The sequence below is a fragment of the Dermacentor andersoni genome, chromosome 9, assembly GCF_023375885.2.
Source record: "Dermacentor andersoni chromosome 9, qqDerAnde1_hic_scaffold, whole genome shotgun sequence".
Lineage (NCBI taxonomy): Eukaryota > Metazoa > Arthropoda > Arachnida > Ixodida > Ixodidae > Dermacentor > Dermacentor andersoni.
This window is the reverse complement of record NC_092822.1, coordinates 42,206,129-42,228,312: the sequence shown is the minus strand read 5'-3', so window position 1 is coordinate 42,228,312 and position 22,184 is coordinate 42,206,129. Positions and strand designations below refer to the sequence as shown.

The window sequence follows — 22,184 nt, the reverse complement described above, 5'->3', positions numbered from 1 at the left end:
AAAAAAAAATCTATTATGTACGTCAGAGCCTACTTATCTTGAAAATCGTGTTCATTGATAACTAATCTGCTCAAGATGCATATCCAAGTGATGAGACGTATAAGCTATTTCACAGAATGAAGCGATTTTTTCGCATCAAGTTTCTGCAAACGCATATTTTTTGACGGACGCGAAAAATCCACAGAATCCTATCCATACACAGCTTCGCCATAATAACGTAAATCTGGGCATGTTGGTGTTTCATTAGCGCATCTAGCGCACAAAAGGCAAAAACAGAGTGGAAACTTTGGGCCAGACAGACCTATGCCTGAACGACAGGTTGCACGAGCACGCCAGTAATGGGCGAAACGGTGATGCTGATCTTAGCGATGAAAGTGATGATGATCTTAGCTCCACTGCAGAAACTGCCGCTGCAATCCCCAGTATTCGAAGTGCTACGTATAGCATAGAGTGCGGTGACATTGACACGCGAGATAATAGAAGCGGCGAGAGTGACTAAATGTGTGACACGTCTGTGGGCGCATCATCGGTTGATCGAGCAAAAAAAAAAAGTTAACCTCAAGCCGTGACCGACCCCACAAAAAAAGCAGTCCAGCCATCTCTTAACGTCACAATGTTACAAATGAGGTTGCGCAGGTTGTTCCTAAAACAGCATATATGTGAGAGTGACGCGTCTCAAAATAAATCTGTTGGAAGTAGCGCCTGTCTTTGTCGGTTTTCACTCTGTGCAAGTGTTGTGCGTTAGATGCAGTAATGAAGTTTTCTTGAAACTGCCGTAGTGTCTCAAAAGACGCGCATTCTATAAAGGTGCTCGGCATGAATCGTTCTTCAACTGTTTTATATATGCATGTCGGATTTCAGTTCAAAGAACACGAGCAAACATTGCTTAGAAACGTATTGGGTGTTTCCTTTCATAATACTCACCGTTGCAGATGTAGACGATTACGTCAAGCTGAGTATTACACTGATAAGAAAAAAAAAAAACAAGGAAAGAAAGCAAGAAGGGAGCAAAAACGCGGACGGAAGAAGATACTTCATGCAGATGTGGCGAGATATTGAACACTGAGGTATAGCCATCTTCTAGTTTTTCCAAAACGTGTTGTTGTTTTTTCTTTTTGCTACATTATTTACACTCCCACAAGAAGAACCTTCGCAAATGACGATGCTTCTGGGAAAGAAAAAAGAATGCAATCATTTGTTCTCGTCATTTTGTGCCCGGTACAAGCACTCCGAGCTGTGCGAGATAAACAATGCTCTCTCGTCCTCTTGAAAACGGCCGAAGACAACAACATCAAAAAAAAGTTCCATTCACGCGTTCTCGCCGGTGGAATTTGCCGGCGCTCGCACGCTGATCACCATGGAAAATTGGGCGCTGCGGTTTCCATGTTTTTTTCGGGGAATCGGCGGCCCGTAAGCGAACGAAGCCCGGTTATGCTTTCGCTCAAACCTACCCGATCCACTAAAACATTCTTTGTGTTTACGGAGGAGCGCCGCCTACATCGTCAAGCGACGCGAACGAGAGCATGCTGTTGGCCGGATCGAGGACATGGGGCGGGAAACGTTAGCAACCGAAAGGGCACCTTTACTCGGCAAAACAGACTAACTTAAACAACTCAGGCTGTAATTTAATGAAAGTTAACTTTATACACGAACCTACGTTATGCGCACAACGAGGGCTTTACGGGAGACATCGACCTGACATTTGAGGACCCAAAAATTATATCGCCTTGTTCGCCTGTGATACGTGATGTTCTCCCTTTCCACGATTAGCCACGTATATCACCACGAACATTTTCTCTCTTTCTCTATTGTCATCCAAGTGGTCATCCTTTTGAAACGCTCAATACGAAAGGTAAAGATACCGGGCATAGACATATTAAAAAAAACGCCTCTTTGAAGCCAAACTGCCGAATGTTCGTGCAGGGCGTATTTACCCGCAAGAAACAATCTCCTTTGTTTGCGTGTATATTATTCTTCCGTTGCTAAAGAAAGCGCAAATGAAGGCGACTAGGAAAGAATAAAAAACAAGGCGGCTCGGTTGGCGTTGCATCATGTGCAGCACAAGTTTCCTCATTTCGCGCACGCGGCGTCTAACGACGCGACCCTGGGAAACACTTCCCTGCATCCGTCGTCGACCGCCTTCCCCCCTCGACCCGCATTCCTAATTCCCGTCTACGCAGAGACACCACCAATTCGCGCGCGCTCCCTCCTTTCTTTCTGAGCGAACGTCCCGCATCGCTCTCCCCCGTCGGCCGCTCTACGTCCATCGCTCGCTCATCGGTTTTCTCCCGGAGTGCGCACGCGCACGTCCCTGCTTTCCGTCCCCCTCATACGTCTCTCTCCCGAATTCCCGCAACCTCCCGCTCACTCTTCCCTAGCTCGGGCAAAGGAACGTCACTCGCGTTCCCGCTGTGGACCGGCTTCCACGCGAACCGGAGCGCCGTGTCGTCTGTCGACGGTTTGTCGTCTGCTCGTCTCCGTCGTCTTCGCTTGCTGCAGCTTGTGCGTGGAGCGTAGTGACCTCTTAACGCGTCAGCGCTGCGCAAAGGATAAGTAAATCGCCGAGAGACCAAAGCCTAGAGTTGTCACTCGTAGTCCGTTCCCAAGCCGCCAGCGCCCAAGTCGCCCAATCCAAATTGGTCGTCATAGGCGGATTTTTCTCCATTTCAAGAAATGGGTGATTAGTGAGATGAGGTCGCCGGAGCTTTAGCTGGTCCTCTGAATGATGGTGCTTGACTTCAGCTCAGATTGAGACATCGTGCCACGTTCGCCATCAGGCGCACCGCATTTCTAGCGTGGACATCATCTTTCTGCTCCTTCTGTATTTCAGTGGGCATTGCGTGTGCGTGTGATTGTATGTGACCGAGGAACGTTTGTCAACAGATTATTTTTAGCGCTGCATACCAGGTTATAATTTTTCCTACAACCTGCCCACATACCCCGTCTCAAGTAGCTCGCGTCACCAATGTGTGTAAATGTTTGATTGTATTACGGCGTTCCTATTATGCTGAAGCAAGACAGTACTACACACATCAGGGTGTTGAGTGTCGGATTGCTACCTTCGCTGGATCTGTGCTCAGGGCCCAGCGTGCGAAACAGGGACAGTGTGTGAACACTCCGGTCAGACGCACAGGGCTTCTGAAGTGCTAGGGAATTATCGTCCGCCATTATTCCTTCGGAATCTCCATGCAAAACAGTCACAAGCACTTACATATATGTGTTATAACTTCATGTTGTGGTTGGCCTCACCTGAATCCTGCACGGAACCAGAGTCGCACGTCCGCAGCATTAAGAGTAGTCGCGCTTGCAGCATGATTGGAAGTTGCGGAAGCGGGTCACATCCCTGATTTACACCGCTTGCACCTTGAAACTTGGTGTTAGCATGTTTGGAGAGTTTTTGTGGCCTAATATTATCATCTCTTCAACATCTGCCAGTGACGGGTAATTTTTGGGACAAGCATTCGGCGTTCGGTCTGAATGCACATATGTATCACAGCTCAAGCACAGCATTATTATCGTCCCTCCTGTATACAGTGTACAACGCGTGATACCGAGGATCATCGCTTCTATTTTGACAGACATTGTTGTAAGGCCTGTGTAACTGCATCGTCTGCGAAGATCTCAGGAAAAGCATATTCACGAAGTACAGGCAACTGACTGAGATTGAGACGTACCTGGGACGGACTCGTGATGTGAGATTTTAATAACATCGGATAATTCGTCCACACAAGTGTCTCTTCTGGATAACGCCGTTACGGATATCTCCTAAGGGGAGTTCTGGATTGGCCACCATACGATGTCATCGTCAAGACAAGCCTCGGTGGCCTGGTGGCTGTGGATGCTTGCGTCGGTGCTGAACCTCCAGAAAGCCGAAGGTAAGTCTATCTGAATGAACTTATCAGGTGTCATGAAGTACCTTGCTCAAAACGATCATCGGAGAACATTTACAAACACTCTACTACCACAAATTAATAAATAAGGTTACCTGCTTGACATATGCGCGCTATACACATGCTGCTTACGAATCAGTGTTGTTTAGGATTTCAGAAACTCTGAAATAACTGTGTTTTCATTGACCACAGCTTGTCAGACATGAAATATTACTTTATAGGAATCATTTCGCTTTTATTGAACAAGTTTCGGGTCGCGCACCACGGACAAGTGACGAGACGCAGCACACCGACGAAGAGGCCAGCACAGGAGAAGGTCGTTACGTGTCCACGTAATACACTGACTGCAGCTTGAGGTGTATTGTTCTCACGGTAAGTGAAGCTTCACGGGCACAGACTTCGGTAGTAACCTCCGCGCAGTGCCGAAAATTAAGTGGGTATGCCTGTTGCTAACCCGTTGACCGGGCCTACGTGCGACCACCAGCCGTTTGAATTGCGCGCAGACATGCATTCTTCTGTCGAGCCAAAATTGGTCTCTCTTGCATCGCATACCCGCATCCGCCGACACAGCACCCGCTTCTTTCCCAACCTTCCACATGGCTGCTTTGTGTGCCGCAAGTGCATCCTGCGCTGTCAAAATCGGAAACACTACAGAGCCGTCACTGACCTGCAATGCGTTTTTCGTGCGTATTCTGAAGCACCGCGGTTTCAGTCTCTGATGACACGTTAGCATGAATTCGCGGAAGGCGGCAAGTATATTCCCAGATCGCCCTTCGTCCGTGGTTTGGCACGTGGTACATGGCGTTGCATGCGCGCTCGTTTCACGCTTTTTACTTCTTCCAGTTCCATCTGGCCAACACAACAGCCGTGAGAGCGCGCTATAGCTAGCGCAGCGTAACAAAACACGGGAACTAACGCAATCCAGCAGACACGACGCCTGTACCAGGACACGAAACCTACCAGACAGCACACGCATGAGCGCAGGCCACCATAAGAAAACCGCCCTTGTGCCCCGAAGACATGGCCGCCGCTGCGAAATATATCACATGACTTCCTCCGCACCTTTCTCCTAGCGGGCGTGAAGTGGGTGGGGCCTCTCCTCTGTTTTTATTGCTATAGCAATTATGTACCCTCCAGGCTCATTCTTGCCGTCACCGTCGCCATGGTGTTCCGTATACAGACCAAGGGCGATAACACCGTCGCCGCGCGTCGTATCCTGCATAGGCGAATGAAAGCGCACGAGGGAAGCCGACGATCGCGGCTCAAGCTGGCGCGCGCGGAAGAGAACAGCGGAGAGCAGATGCACCGTCTTCCGTCGCGCGAAAGGCCGTGTGGGGATCGTAGGGAGGGAGGGGTGGCGGCGTTGTGCTCCGGCAGCAACTGCGTATTTCTCGACCGGGCGCAACGACAACTGATGATCGCGGCCCAATCTCTCGGGCTATTTATGGAGGAAAGCGGTTAGGCAGAGGGGTGATCATTTCGGCTAGTTGGTTTTCCATGCCGCTGTGTGCTGCAGCGCGAAGCGGGACAAGGGGCAGGAAACGCTTGTCCTCGTTTTTTCCTGTGTCCCTGTCCCGCTTTGCGCTGAGCCACACAGTACCGGGTAGGCGGCTCGGGAAAGAGGGGTGGGAGGGGGCGGCTTCGATTCCACCAACTGGGTACTTCGCGCTGCCGCGAGCTGTCGCGTGCGCCGTATCTTGAAAGGGATCTGCAGACGGCTCATACCTTTGTGCACGTCATGTTGTCGCCGCTCATGGGTTGGAGCGATCGACAGCTTGAAGGCCACTTCGCTCGCTGCGGCTGCCGCGCTTCCTCACACCAGCGTTTTGACAGCGAGTGCCCGCGTTCATCAAGCGTGATGCGTTCACGTTTGCTTGTGCGCTCTGACATCACGCTTGTCAATAAAGTTCGTAAGCCAATGTGTCCAAGATTATACGACCGACAAAACTACTATCCTTTCTTCTATAGCTGACTATTAATTTACTATCGCAATCGATGCTTCGCCTTTCGGGCGAAACTGCGACTTCGCTTCCTTCCTCCATGCTTCAAGCCCTTGATGAAGAAGTAAGCGTCGAAGTCTTCTTCTAGGTGTAGACTCGATAACTTCTAGTGCTGTTTTACCGCCAAATGAGGAATATACGAGCTATAGAGACAGAAATTGATTAGGTACGTCAGATGGCAGAGCTAGAATATTGTTTCCGTATTTTTTGTAACGAACGTCCGAACAATGTTAAATCAATGGTCTAGAATCAATATAATGACAAACCTCGCTGTTTCCCCTCCTCCCCCTATATTTATAGAAAATTCTGTTCCATAGGCTGTTGCTATGTAATAAAGCGGAAGGTGACTTCGAGCACATACGATAGAAAAAAAGCGACAATTATTTCAAACGCCTCCTGAGGCGACGAGATAGGGACCTCGATAGAAGAATAACTGCAATCGAAGAGCTATATTCAAGCAATAAATACACTCATTTAGTTAATACTAACGTCTACAAAGCCGTAGTGGTTATCCCTGTTGCGCATACTTATGCTCTTATATGTGAGAACAGTGGCACTGAAACAACCTACTTTCGGCCAATAACTAGGAACGTGGGTACACTCCTCAGCGAGTTGTGTGTTTGAGGCGTCATCGACCGCAGGTTTCTAGGACGAGGAGATTTACACCTATCTTAGTATTCAATGTGGCGGCAAGAAAGGCGGTTTCACGCGGGTGACAGCTTTGGAGGATATAAATATTTCTAAAGAAAAGAAAAAAGAAAGGGTAACTTTAATGGTACACTTCCTGCCTGTGATATGCAACCCGCGTTCTCCCAGTCTTCATCCCACTTACACATATCGATATCGAGCAGCTGTGCAAAGAAAACGAACTTTCTTTTAGCCGGTGCGAACATGGACGAGCGGGTAATGAAGTCGTAACCTACTAAAGCACGTATTACTGACCGGAAGTAGACGAAGAAACATGTAAGGCAAGCTCCACAGCGCTTACGTGTCGCACCATGTTTTACTCGAGTACCGTGTTTGTCTCTCGAGTACCGTGTTGGTCTCTCAGTCCAAATCCCGTCAGTAATACGCTTTATTGTGGTGTAATAGACCCTTCCTTTCAAAGGAATTCTTCCGCCGAAAGATTACGTTCCTGATAAACACCAAGGCACACGAAACTGACCCCGGAGAGTTCGACTAGCTTTATCAGCTGTCGCAGTAACGAAAGGAAACGAACGCGAAAGAATAAAACAAATTCATTCGATTTGAAAGAATGATCCAGAGCCTTGCGCGGCGATACACGGATGGGCGTGCAAACGAAAGCCGCGGATATTAAACAATAACAGCGCGCCCGCGGTCTCCCAATGCTCCACAAATATCAATTCTCGCGGTCAAGTGTCACCAACGGCCGAAACGCGATCAAGCTCCGGGTGTGCGTTTGCCGAGTGAAAGCCACTTCGCCGCGTCGTCCTCGGTTGTTCGTCAAAGCCACCAGCGAAGCCAGCTACTCTTATTGCTACTGCGGCAGCAGCAGCAGTGGAGGCAAAGACAAAAGCTGTCCGTGTGCAAGAGTCAAACAGCGCCCCCCCCCCCCTCCCCATCCAGTGCTCTGGCCGCAACGTTGTCCAATCTGCCGACCAACAAATGGTCACGGACGGAGCAGTCCCCACCACCACCACCGCCACGGCTCTCTTAATCGAAGGCCTGGTCGAGCCGTTCCTCCTGACAGATGATTGCAATCTATTTCATCCCGCCCCGCTTACCACTTTGCCCTGTCCACCTACCCTTCCTCCCTCCGGCGGCCTCACTCCCAATCCTCCAACTGTACGTTTTCCTTGCCGAGCGGGCCCACGTTTTGGCCACGTTTCGCTTGATCTTACGGCCTCCTCTTTCGTGCGCTGTACCTTATTATTTGCCCTCTATGTTTTGTGTGCGCGACTTTCTTCGGGTGTAAGAGACTTTTCGCTTCCTAGGTGCCTTGCTTTTAAGATGTCGTCGTTCTGACCACGACGTTCTTTTTTTTCTAGCCCCCTCCGCTGACAGACTCAAATTATCCTCCTTGTATCGCAAGTCCCACCGTTTTCCGGGGATCGCTTCATTCAATGTTTGTTTTTAATACGCTGTTCTCTTTGACGCGCATATAGACGTTGTATTTGTACACCGCTTATTTCGGCAGCGGCAATGTCTTCCGCTCTGTCAGGTGTGTTTCTACCTCTTTTATCAATTACCCGTTCACTAATAGTACGTGTTCTTGTATTTGTTAACACGAAAGAGAATTTCTTTTTAACTTTAGCGTCCTTTTTCTGGTGTTCTTCCGTGCGTAAGCATACCTCGACGGCTAGACGTTCCGCTCAAATATCTCCGGCGAAATCAGAAGTTCGTTAAACTGGCGCAAGGTACATCTTGCAGATTAATGCTCAAATGACTCTACATTCGTTAGTGAAGACTGAATTAGCGAACGCATTGCGCATTTAAGGCCACGAATGTGAATAAAGAAGTCAAGAACGTAGAATTTACCGGCGAAACTCACGAAGAGTGTTGTCCGTAAGTTCTCTTTGTCCATGGTTGGATACCTATGTTAAGTATATGCTTAACATTAGGATTTCATGTAAATCTTTCCTTACGAAATAAATGTAGCGTAAGAAGGTTTTTCTAATACAAGCCTTGGCCCACAGCAACAAAGTTTTCATTGTTTTCGTTCTGCGGTTTCTCTGTAACAGATTGGAAATTTTCTAAACTTTACTCCAAATCTCTTGCGAGACTTCTAAACAGTCCGCCTTGACGCATTTCTTTCAGAAAGACAAACAAAGATATTACAGATCAACGCATTATCAAAGGGTGCGAGTGTCAATTATTATAGTGACTCTCTAAATACGGGATCATGCTAATTTTAAACACCTTATTTGGAAGCCAATTTTATTGGGTGTCTTTCGATAAAGTAGGAATGATCGATGGTACGACACGGACCAACTATATGAAAATGAACTAGTTATATAAGCATGATTGATTGGTCATTGCTCTGCAACTCTGTACCATCTGAGACAGGCACTTCCAATTAGCTGCTGCCATTCCTTAAAAAGAAATTCCCAGATCATCTAGACTGCTGTAGATATTTTCCAGAATTTGCTAAAAATATGCTAAAAAATTTTTATGTAGAATTTTTTAAAACAACCTCCGCTAAATGCCTCATTTATACCTCCGAAAGTGGTGGAGTGGAGAACTCCGGAAACTTCCACCAGCTGGGGTTCTTTAACGTGCACGCAAATTTAAGTACACGGGTGTTTTCGAATTTCGCTCGCATTGAAATGCGGCCGCGTGGCCGGGATCCGATCCCGCGACCTCGTGCCCAGCAGCCCAACACCACAGCCACTGAGTCTCGCTCTTCAGAGTTTGCTCAACTGGAATGAGTAAACAAAGAAAGCGAGACGCGTATTAAAATGACGAGACAAGGCCACGTATGTGAACACGAGGGCACGCCGCTTCCTCGTTAAAAAAAGAAGACTGGCTAGTTTTACGCGCCAGCGCCGCTTATAAGTGGCTCATACTCTCCAAGGCCTTCAAAAAAAAAAAAACCCGTCATCCTGTCCGATGGTAAAAAAACTATCATCATCAGTAACGTCTCGTGACACCCTTAGCAAACAAAAAAAAGCAATGGCTCATCCCTCACTTAATGCAGAGACTACAAGCACTCAGCAAAGTGAAGCTAAGAATGCATACATGCGTTGAAATCACCCATGCGACACACACAACAGCACACGTTCCAATCCCCTGCTGAGAGGATGCAACCAAGAGTCGAAGACAAACGTCGTTGCCGCGAGTAACGAAGCCGCTATACGAGCGCTCGAAGCCGCAGCTATGCGTCAAAAACCAGCCGACGAGAGAGAGAGAGAGGGAGGGGGGAGGGAGGGAGAGAGAGAGCAAGGACAGGAAACACAGGGAGGTCAACCAGACGAGCACCCGGTTTGCTACCCTACCCTAAAGGGAAATAGAAAGAGGAAAAAGAGAGAGAGTAAGTACTGAGTGCGTGTGCGAGGGAAACTATACACAGGGACACTATAAACGATCTCTTAAGCCGGTGCACTTCAAGTATTGCATACAAGCACGCCTACCGAAGAAACCGAACTGCGAAAGCAGCGACGCGATGATGCGAGACCGCGCGCTACCAGGTGTGCAACCGGCTTTCGCCTTCCCGTGTTACAGGAGGGAAACATCCTGCCAAACTTTTTGTTATCGACGCGACATCGCAATGCCGCGACCACCCCTCTATCTATATACACACTCGGTGCAAGCCACTCGCCAAGCCTTTCTGGGGCCTATCACATGCATGTCTCCTCTTTCGGACTCTATCTATCTATCTATCTATCTATCTATCTATCTATCTATCTATCTATCTATCTATCTATCTATCTATCTATCTATCTATCTATCTATCTATCTATCTATCTATCTATCTATCTATCTATCTATCTATCTATCTATCTATCTATCTATCTATCTATCTATCTATCTATCTATCTATCTATCTATCTATCTATCTATCTATCTATCTATCTATCTATCTATCTATCTATCTATCTATCTATCTATCTATCTATCTATCTATCTATCTATCTATCTATCGTTGCCTCGTGGTACAACGCAGTATGTAATAAATTGCGAATTCATTTAAACTTTATTCAGTACGCATCTTGCGTATCTTGAAATGCTTCTAAACTGCCACAAACCCCGTAGTAGAAATGTAACATATAAAAATTTTTTCTCTATAACTTGCACATGTAATGTGCTCAGTGGAACGATCAAAAAATGAAAGAAGGCACCGATGGTTTGACCGCGTGTGCGTTCTTTTTCAGCCTTCCCATGAGGTAACGCCCAAATGATGATAACCAAAGAGTGAGTCTAAATAAGCCAATGAAACTGGAGGCGTGCCAAAGGTCTAATTTTATATATTGATACCATTAGCTCATTAGTCTAGAGACGTCGCCAGAGCTATCCGACCTCACCAACTTTGCCAAACTCAGGTTTTCCTGCACAGCACCCTAGGGTATCTTTTCCTAATCCTTCATCTCTGTCACTTACTACCAATAACTTCTATAACAGTGTTTCTTGGAACATAACTCACTCACTCACTCACTCACTCACTCACTCACTCACTCACTCACTCACTCACTCACTCACTCACTCACTCACTCACTCACTCACTCACTCACTCACTCACTCTTCGGCTTAGCAGATGTTTCATTTCTGTGTTGTTTTCTACTTTGCTCCGACAAGATATAAGCCTTGCGTCGGGGTAAACTATAATTTTTGTTTCACGTTTTCCCTAACGTACTTTTCCTACACGCGGAAGCGAGTTACATTTCCATTCGCTATAGACGCATTCCGATCAGGGTGGAACGCATAAACTCTCGTGTATGGAGATGAAACCGACTAAGTGAGGGCTAAACTGGTGTCATCAACTTCAGCGTTGTCCATAACCGCTATGTTGTTCTGGAATGTGAACCCTGATAAACAGGCAGAGATGTGCATTTTTACATCGCTTTTACTTCCATGCACTTTAGCAATGCAGGAAAGGTAGTGGGCTTATCAGTAAATCCCCCATACAATTTTCAGTAGTTTCTCTCTCCGTGAATCCCATTCAGTGCATTGTTGTCCGTCTTTTAACTCCGCTGAACATAGCAATGAAATGAATCGTGTCATTAGGAAATTTGGGATGCCATGTTGAGAAATTTCCGTATGCATACGGAATGTCTTTCACTTCCACCATATATCAGTCGTAACTTCGACTAAAAGGAAACGATTTCATACAGCTTTCTGGAAATTACGAATATATTCAACACACTTCTCCTAGCCCGCGAACTACACCTATCTTCTGGGGTTACCTTCTCGTTCTCCATCCCCGGAATTTGCAAAAGAGGAAAAGAGCAAACCAGGAAATGTCCGACATCACTTCCAACAATGCTACCACGTGTAGTAGCCTATATTCTAGCGTTTGGCGAGACCGCATTGGCCCCCCAAAACATAAAGAATAAAGAATATGCCGGAGGCACTATAGTACAGCTTCCCACAACAAATGTGGTTGACGTCCCGTTTCAGCTGCGCCATTCTGCTCCTCTTGCCGTTTATTGTCCCCGTCCCACTGCCGACTTCAATCTGAATTATGCATGCGATCCAATTGGCGCCTCTCTCGCGAGGAAGACACGTTTTGCGGCCGCCACCAACGTGCCCTCGGTCCCCACGCGTGGCTCCCAAGGAAGCATGATGCGGTTCCCCGAAACGAGTAGGTGGGTTGTGCTGCTTTCCCGCATAACTTTTATTTTGTGTTGCATATATATATGTCAAAAGCATGGAATGCCTGTTCCGCCGCGACCTGCTCCGGGACGAGAACGGTTCACGCTGTCACCGGCGAAAGGAGTGTGCCACTTGCAAAGGGAGAGGGAGGGGTGGGGGGGAGGGAACGTCGTCGAGACGGACGATGTGCGTGGTTCAAGACAGCCAAGTTGGCAGGTGCCGAGGATGTTGTTTTGTTGATTTCGTGCGGTATTTTGCACTTCCACTTTCAATTTTGCTGCATCTCTTTCTGTTCATCCCAGTTGGGTCGATGCGTAGTAGGTGCGTGCTCTGAAGCGAGATGATGATTTTTTTTTTCAATTTCTACAACGTGGCTGAGTTACCGCATACGCTTTTCAGGCAGCGCGTAATGTTACGAGGAATATTGTAAACGTGAATCTGCCAGCCACGGCAGCTGAGTGGCTGCGGCACTGGGCCGCCCGGCACCGAGGCCCCGGGTTCGATCGCAGTCACAGCCGCCGCATTCCGACGTTGGCAAAATGGTACCAAAAAAAAAAAAGAATTCAGTCTTATTTTTTTTTGCCTGCCCGTATGCAACAGTTCCAAGGTCACAGGACTGCAGAATCCCCGGGACTGCTTCTGTTCGTTGGTATCGAAACCATATGAAGCGTACGGCGCGGATCTAAGTTTTTTCCTTGGTTATTTTTTTTTTCCTTCCCTTATGAACGCGCCAAACGACCTACGAATATTTTAGATTAGGTCTGACAAAAGCCTTGTAGGCAATTAGCTTGGCGTCCAGCCTCGTTTGCTCGACTTCTTTCCTTAAGAATTCTAGCTTCCGATTAGCCTTCGGGCACGCGTTTTCTGTATGAGTACGCCACACTATGTTCTGCGCTATTGTTACGCATAAATAATGCTGGTTTCGATAGTACTAGGTACCTCCTAACTTCGGGATTCCTGTGTTGTGTTCTCCTAATATTTTGCCTCTGCCGGGAAACAAAAGAAGAAATAACTTTGGCAAGCGAGATCGATAGTGGACACAGACCGCGATGAACATTCAATAGTTAAACGCAGCAAATGTTTTCCAAAAGATAGGGCCGATGCAGAGAAGAAAACAAGAGAGAGAATAATGAAACTTAAAATAATCGTACGCTGAATTCACTAGCACATGATGCACGTAAACGGAATGTTAACGTCACTAGAGTGAGCTTAATTTGCATACTCTGGTAGTGCTAAACTGAGAAAGTTAGCAGCAAACTTAAAAAGCGCTTGGCGTGAGGTCAGGGTTGGTACGTTTGGCGTTTACTGCGGACGTTATTCATGTTTAATTGTAGTTGGGGCACATTAAGTGTTTTGTAACATCGCAGCAACCAACGTTGTTCACCTGGCTTAGTTAGGTAGTAGCATCAATCTTTAGTGCGCACAAAAAAAAACGAATAGTTGCCCGCGTTGTCAAAATTATCCGGAATATTCATTACTGATATCGACGCTACGCATCCCAATACGATAATGACATTTTTCTGACTGGTCTGGCTAAATGTGCGTTCCCACAGTGATACGAATCAAGTTGCTCTGCAGTGCTGATGTGTGCCGCAAAGAAGTTGAGCCGTTGCACCAGCCGACACTCGTAGTTTTCAACGTAGCTACAATGGTTGAAGCAGCATTGAAAAAGAACTCGCGTAGACGCGAGCGCGTCATTTGATGCTTTAAAGTTTAAGCTTCAAATATTCGATGCTATGGCATGATCCACTATTCTATTCTCCATGGGATGCACTCCGAAGAGCCGCTGATGCGTTCAAGGCATGATGAGCAGGCCGACCGGAACCAAACAATGTAGAAGCGATGCGCTTATTCATCGTTAGGTTTAGTAGACTAACGAGATCTATCGCGTAATCTTGACAGCGGTGGAAGCAAAAGCAACTAAACCCGTTAGACGTAGAAAAGGCAGTGAGATATATTTTATTGCTTTGGCTGGGAACCAAAAGAGAGTTATTCCACGCTTATCTCTAGTCTCTGGTGGTGTGGTGTAGGCAACATTTTTTGTTTCCCTCGCATCGCAGAAAACGAGAAAAAGAGACAAAAAAATTGATTGTCTACTAGATGGTCGTTCTATTAGTGCTACAGAAATGAGGACTTTATCAACACTGTAGGCACCTGTTTCTCAGCTTTTGTAGCTCGCTCGCGGCACGCATTAGGCTCGACATTTTTTTTTTTTTTTTGCATTGCTTTGATCTCAGCCTTTAATGAAGGTCAACCGTCCATTCACCATTAATTCGCAATGCTGAGCAGAGCTTGATCAGGGTTGACAACGACAAAAAAAGTAAATAAAGCCTTAATGTATAACGCGAAGCTAAAGTATCCTTCGCCGTTCTAATCTCTGCTTTCTGTGCCTCATCAGCGGGGTGCTAGCCTGGCCTCTTTGATCGGGTGTTTGTCCCAAGCGTCGTGAAAGAAAAGGAGCTTTTGATGCGACGTGGTTTTGAAGCGAGCTGACAGGCTTGGATCAAGGGAAGCAGCAGCACTATGGCTCGGCGCTGTCACACCATATTCTGGTGCGTTTGTGCGAAGGGCACTTCAAAGGAACGTCCAATAGAGGGTGCGGGTGGAGGGGGGGGGGGGCGATGTAACATGGGAGGAGGTTCTTTCATCTCAACGGGAGGATCTTAAGTGTTCGATAGAATATTCTAATTTTTCTTTTTTTAACGAATTGACTATTTATTTTCTTTGCTGTATTCTGACAGCATCGTCTCTCTTTTTTTTTGTTTTACATACTTCCGTTCCCGAGGCAGACGCATGACACTTTTTGGTCAGAATCTGGTAGCTTGTACGAAATAAAACAAAAATTGTAAAGTGTCATCGAAGCACATTCTCGGCTTGTAGGTTAACACGGGTAGCGGTTCCGCCTGGTGGCTTTTCCATCGACTTGCATGGCTTGGAGCTGTGATTATGCTGTTTCTAGGGTACCTTTATGCGAAACTACTAGCGCGTTCAGAAATCGGCTTCCGATGTCAAATGGTGTCACCGCAGTTTGCTTTAACTAATAGATTATATCAATGGTGTAGTTAGTGTCCCTTTCTAGTTCACTGAGGTAAAGCCTCGTTGTTAACATGGTGGGTCAGTTTACACGCGCATACATACATGCCTGCAGTTATGTGTGTATGTGCGTGATTTACGCGCGGACACAAGCAGACGACGAGTCAAGCAGGCATGTAAGCGCGCATAAATGTGTTGATGAATATAAATGCATTTGTTCAATCATCTAAGCACTAACAATAGCATCTGCCCGCCAAACCCCCTGTCCGTCCGAACAATGCTCATTTCCTCAAATAATTTTCAGCTGTATCCGCTCACGCGTTACATAGTAATGTCTCGCATGTGTATGAAGGAACAAATAAGTAAACTCCACATGTTCCGAAATCAAATTCATCCACTTTTGTCATTACATTCGCGCTGGACTTGCCACTTGTCCAAAGGCAGCCGTACCGGCAATCTTTTGAATCACGAAATGAGGTGGCAGTCTAATTCCTTGCGCAGCGACGGTGTAAACTACTACTAAAGCTTGAACCACACCACACCGTCAACCACACTAATGTTGAGCTTCATGAATTATCGTAGTTCATTCCGACCATCCCTTAAGCTTAACGCTTAGCGGAAGAAGTTTTACAGTACAGAGGTATAGATAGGCAGAAATGGTAACCCGAGCACACATGCCGAGCAAAAAATAATACGTTCTGTTAGCTTACCTTGAGGATATCTTATCATACGGAAATGGCACACAGGCCTTAACAAAACGCAGCGTCCTTTATTTTTTTAATTTTTATACGCATACATGGGTGTTTCGCGTTATTCACGGTTTCATACCGCCATTCATCTCGCTTAGTCGGGCCAAGTCATTTCGCGCTCAGGCTTCACCACCCGTTGGGGGGAGGGACGAAAGCCCCGGCTTTGCCGTTTAGTTTCTGCTGCTGGCACGATATGACCCCTATACAGCGTCGAAACGTGAAGTTCAAGACTCGGGCTCCGAATATAATCGGCCGGTGGAGCGAAGGCGAATTGAGCAATTTGTCATAATTTACAACTCGGCACCGCGCTCCCCGAGCTCGACGTTTCTTGTCCGTCCTTTCTTCATTATTATTATTAATAATACTTCGTGAACGCTAAATTCTATCGTTTACGGCCAGTGTGCGGAAAATACATATCTCCGCGCGCTGCCGCTGCTTCTCGTGTCGCAGAGCTATAGATGGATTACTGTGATGTACTGCGTGTCTACGTTGCTGCGCAAACAATAGTGGCATTAGGGCTTGCTTGTAGTGAACTTAAAAGCTCTGGCGATGCAGAATTACTTTGCCGAAGTGTCATATAAAGATCTTCTTTTTGTCCGAGGAATTCTCCGCTAAGCTCATATAGTCTACAGAAAGAACAAACGGGGCGTCGTATAAACGCGCGTATGGCCCTAGCCGTGCGATGCACGTGCGCTGCGACAATCAGTTGGCGAAATTATTCTCCGTGAGGCGACGGGTAAAGTCCTCCGGGGACAAGTCCGCTTTAGTTCGGCCTCACTTAAACATCTCGAGCCTAACGCGGTGAGCACCACCTCGCAGCCACGACTATGTGATGGATGTCCGTTGTAGACACGGGAGTAGGCCATAACAGCTTCACTGTAAAAAAAAAAAGGTTATTCTCAAACGCACTACTGAGGGCGTCAATTTTGCATGTACTGGTTGGCGGGTCAACTCTCTCGCCTTTTGATTCTTTCTTCGAATTCATCATAGCCTCCACGGTGATGAAGCGGCTTTGGTGTTTCTCTGCGAAGAACGAGGGCGCCGGTTCAAATGCCGAACACGGCGGCCATATTTCGATGGAAACGAAATGCAAAAAGAAAGAAAACACTCCTCTACCATGTTCCGAGTCCCAGGCGGTCCGAATAAATCTGGAGTCTTTTCACTACACAAACCAAAGCAACATACGTGATCTGCGATTCGCAAACGGCAATTCGCAATTTCGCAAATGGGCGCATCTCGCAAGAGGCGTATCACATACTCCAGCGACATCCCATCCACCAGGGAGATGCCGACTTCGATAACGGAAGGCATTTGCTATGGATCCCGGCACACACTGGATTGAGCACCCCCAACGAAGCGCCTCACCGCGTTGCTCGAGGCCTCACTCACCGAGCTTCATCGGAGGAAGAGCCCCCGCGGGGTACTGCGAACGTCTGGGCGCGGGAGGATCATATGACCCGGTTCCACGACATCGCGACACACTACCAGTTACAAAGACGCGTATGCCCATTCTCTCACCCTAGGTTAGACAGGACGCAAGCAGTACACTTCAGACAATTACAAACGGATTCTTACAGAAACCCCCCAGACTCATGCAGGACATGTATCCAGACATGTACACTACAAACAGATGCACACCGTATGGCGAGGTTGCCACGCTTAATCACATGTTATGGTAGTCAGCACTTAACAAAAAAGTCGGGCAGTGCCGACCCGTGCGTCTCTTCCACCGCCAGCCTCCGCTCGCGCTGGAATACCGCACTGCTCAGCTCTAACCTGACAGCACAACTCTGGGCCATCCAGCGAGCCGAGGAAGCCGCTTCAATACAATGTCTCGGAACCGCGTCCGCAGCGGGTGCTCAGACCCACTAAATATACGCCGGACTGGAATCTTATTGATTTGAAAATAAACTTTGCGGTCTCTCTACTACAGTTTGCCTCGTAATCATATCATAGTTTTGGAATGTAAAACCCCCAAAATTACAAATTGCTCATCTGATTTTTGACGTACACGGTAGCCAGCCTGACGTCCAGTGGGTTAAGCGGCCGGCCTTTCTGCCGGCTCTCTCGCTCTCTAGTTTCAACTATCTATACGTTGCACATCCGCAATAGTAAACGTCGTTAGCTTCTCCCTCCGCCATACTGAAATACCTGGCTTAACTAGCCTCTTTTTACGTGTTTGAATGATGTAACGCCGGGCAAGGAACATGAATGTTCTTTTTTTTGCAAGAGAAATGAACTTGTAAAAATAAATAAATACTTAGCCTGCCAGATGCAGTATACTCTTCCTGCGCAAGTAGGATAAAAATATGCCGTAATATTTTGAACTTTGTGGACTTTTTGACAGCATGTTGAAATAAGCGGTCTTTTAGCTGAGCTTCAAGAGCTTGAGCTTGAGCTTCAAGAGTTGAGCTTCAAGAATGCACTCTTCGCCGTTATCCTTGCAAAATAAAAAAAGAAAGTGTGCTTGTGTGCGTGTTTCCTTTTTTTACTTCTTTTTGCTATGTGTTCATGAGAAAAGAGAAGCGGCGTATTCAGCATGGTATGGCCGACGGCTTCACGTGAAGCGTTCTCATAAATGTCGCCTAGCAAAGTGGCTTCATTTAGGGTTTCCAGATTTGAGTCCCCTAAAATTTGGCCTATGGAGACGTCAGCATTAAAAAACTGATTCAGCTTTAACGGTGCGCACAACCAAGAACTAGTGCTATGTTTTCAGCATCTCAACGGTCTTTGACGATGTAGCTGCCCGCGTTCTTCGTTTTTCATGCCCCTCCTCGTCAGCAAATATGCCTAATTGAAAGCTAAAGCTTCTTGATTCCGCAGTTGAATTATTACCAGGCCTGCACCTTGCAGCCTTGTTCGGCCAAAACATAAAGCCCAAAACGCAAACCTAGTGCGAAACTATTTTAGAGCTGCGGAACTTCCATCTCACCTGTGCGACCCCTTATATGCTCGCAGGTATAGTGCTAAGTGTCTCCTTGATATTTTTTACTAATTAGAGATCTCCTTCCTTTTTACCCCCCACCTAGGCACAGTGGGTTCGTATATTGTCCTTCTTTCGATAATTGCCATCATCAGTCTAACCCATCTCTGCTGAAAGCACAAAGGCCTCTTCTAGGTACCTCCTATACCCCCAATCCTGTGTCATCTCCCTCCGTCCTGTGCACCTTTTGTGGGCGATGTGTGATATTTTACTCAAATTTGCGCTCGGCCTTACACCAGTATATATGGGCCTGGAAACATATTATCTACGGATCTTCCATGTTGCGCACTTCAATGATCGCTTTCTTGGTTAGACAAAACGCCTTGCATAACCGACATCAACGGTATATTCCTAATGTTATCCCTCGCAATACTCGTAAACCGTTTGCACTTGTATTGTGCCAGGAACCGTGAGTGGATTTCCTAGGGATATCCGGATATCAGGTGTTGATGATGATATCAATAATGTGCTGTAATTCCTCTGGCAATCTATTAGACAGACAGACTTAGACAGACAGACAGACAGACAGACAGACAGACAGACTTAGACAGACAGACAGACAGACTTAGACAGACAGACAGACTTAGACAGACAGACAGACTTAGACAGACAGACAGACTTAGACAGACTTAGACAGACAGACAGACTTAGACAGACAGACAGACAGACAGACTTAGACAGACTTAGACAGACAGACAGACTTAGACAGACTTAGACAGACTTAGACAGACAGACTTAGACAGACAGACTTAGACAGACAGACTTAGACAGACAGACAGACAGACAGACAGACAGACAGACAGACAGACAGACAGACAGACAGACAGACAGACAGACAGACCAAATCTCCGTTCATGCTGTGCGGGATGCGCACGCCCACAGATCTAAAATTGCACTTACAGACATAAATGGGAAGATGACCTGACGCAGACACATTACGTAGCATTCAATCAAATTAAAATTCACAATCTGATGTCATGTGTGCGGAAACAAGCCGCGGCCTACCGTTACAATACGTTGAGCGTGTAATGTAGGTGAATGTGTTGAGAGTGTAATGGCGGATCGACCAATGCCTGCTACTTCTAGCGAAGGAACGTGTCAGGGCGCCAGGTCCGATTGATGTGCGAACGCCCAATTACGACACTGCGGCTTCGTTACCGACACGCATTGCCGAGATGGGATGACCGGCAGTTGTCGTCCGAGCAAGCGAAAGCTCAACGTGCTTCTCCGGACGGGTCGTTAGCGAACGGGCCTCAAGCTGCGGATTGGCTGTCGCCAGATGGCGCTCTCGCGTTGCCTGCTGCGAAAGAGGGCAAGGGGTGCCTGAATTCCAGACCGTCTGGTACATCGTCAGTTTGTTGCCCTCCCCCTCACCTCCGCACCCCCTCACCTCCCTGCTCCGCCACGTAAGTCCCGCTCAAACCTAATGCTCACTCGTCAGCTGACGAAGATGACGTTTCCCGCTGACGCTTTCGCTAACAAGCCTCCTTGTCGACTGCACGTGGCGCTCCGAACGGAGTCTGTCTTTTGTCGGTGCAGCTTTCTTTACTTGCGGTGCTTGCGATGCCAGATTTGGTCTGCTGTAAACAGTGACGCAGCTGTCATAAAGATCAAGGCAAGCTCCTTAAGGAACGTTGGTTCTCTCACGGATAGGGCAAGAGTTTGTTTTAAGCTCGCTGTAAAAGGAAGCAAGCTCTGCTTTGCGGGTGAGAAAGACGGCTTGTACGAGACAACTTATTTATTTATTTATTTATTTATTTATTTATTTATTTATTTATTTATTTATTCGTACTTACTGCAGCGCAATAAGTGCTATAGCAGGAGCAGGTTAACAGATGGAAATTATACAGAGCAGAATACCATGCAGCGATAAGTGTGATGTCTTAAGACCACACGTCCTGGATGGCAAAAACAAAACTTCGGGATGGACATGAGCGAATACACCTAGGTAAGGAATTGCAGTGTTCCATGAAAGGAGGGAAGAAGCAAAATTTAAACATATTAGTGGGCGTGCAAAGTAGGGCGTCAAGTTTAGGTTGTGATGCCGTCTCGTCGATGACTCTGTTGCGGGGTTAGTATAGTTGTGCTTTGAAAGTCTAATAGAAGGAATTGACGATGGGCTTCAAGAAACCTAATGACGCTATGCGGTGACGTGAAGAGAGAGAAGTTAAAATTCAAGGAAAGAAATGTAGAAGAGGGTGAAAAGTCACGATCATAACGGTGACATATAAATCATACATCTTTTTTCTGAATTCCTTCTAGCCTGTTAATCTCAGTGCTCATAAGGGTTGCAAACGACAGATGTGTAGTCAACAACAGGACGAATTAGCGATTTACATAATAGTAGCCTAGTATCTGTTGGAGATTTGGATAGTGTACGACGTAAGTAATCTAATTTTTTAGCGCTTTGTTACAAACGTAATCAATGTGATTAGACCATGACACATAATGCGTAAATATGACACTGAGATACTCATACTGAGATACCCTACCCACAGCGCGGTTATAGAATGAGCAACGCTAAAGAGAAGGAGAATACGTTTTTACAGAATGGCATCAGGACAGGTTTATCAAAATTAATGCTTATTTGCCAGGTGTTGCACCAAGTGCAAAACCTAGCAAATGAGTCCTGGAGGTGGTAAAGATCATTAGAACAGTTATTCACTTCATGTAAAACACAATCATCGGCATAAACATGAATGTTAGAACAGATGTTAACAGGGAAACTATTACGCAGACTAAAAAAGCAGTGCCCCAAGAACGCAGCCTTGGGGTACTCCAGATGTCACATCAATAGCAGTAAATTCGGTTGAACTGTAAGAGACAAACTGGTAGCGATGTGAATGAAAAATTAAATTCCAATTGACTAGCTGAGAATTATTTAGAGCAGCCTTAAGTTTAGCAAGGAGTTTAGAATGTAATACTCTGTCAAATGCTTTAGAGAACTCTAAAGACAGCGTCAACCTGGTTGCCGACATCAAGGTTAAGGAAAATTTTATGCGTAAACTCAGCTAACTGCGCCGTCATATTCAAACCGCGCCTAACACGCTGTATGTTAGATAGAAGATCATATGATTCCAAGAGAAGCGCCACGTATTTATGAATGATATCATCGAAGATTTTGCATGACTGTGATGTGATTAAAATTGGGCTGTAGTTCGACAGACTGCTTGTCACTGGATTGATGAAGAAGAAGCACTTTAGCTAACTTCTATGAGGAAGGAACAGTGGCAGATGATAAAGATTTCTATAGTATAAC

General features: G+C 46.6%; 1 protein-coding gene across 1 annotated transcript in view; it reads left to right on the top strand.

The window, feature by feature from the left end:
* The first annotated feature begins 2,416 nt into the window (after positions 1-2,416).
* The window catches only part of LOC126527647 (uncharacterized), a 259,964-nt gene continuing 240,196 nt past the window's right edge, over positions 2,417-22,184 (top strand). The window contains exon 1 of the mRNA XM_055068917.1: positions 2,417-3,875. Coding sequence (XP_054924892.1) covers positions 3,797-3,875 — 79 coding nt within the window. The 5' untranslated portion in view covers positions 2,417-3,796. The remainder of the gene's footprint in view (positions 3,876-22,184) is intronic.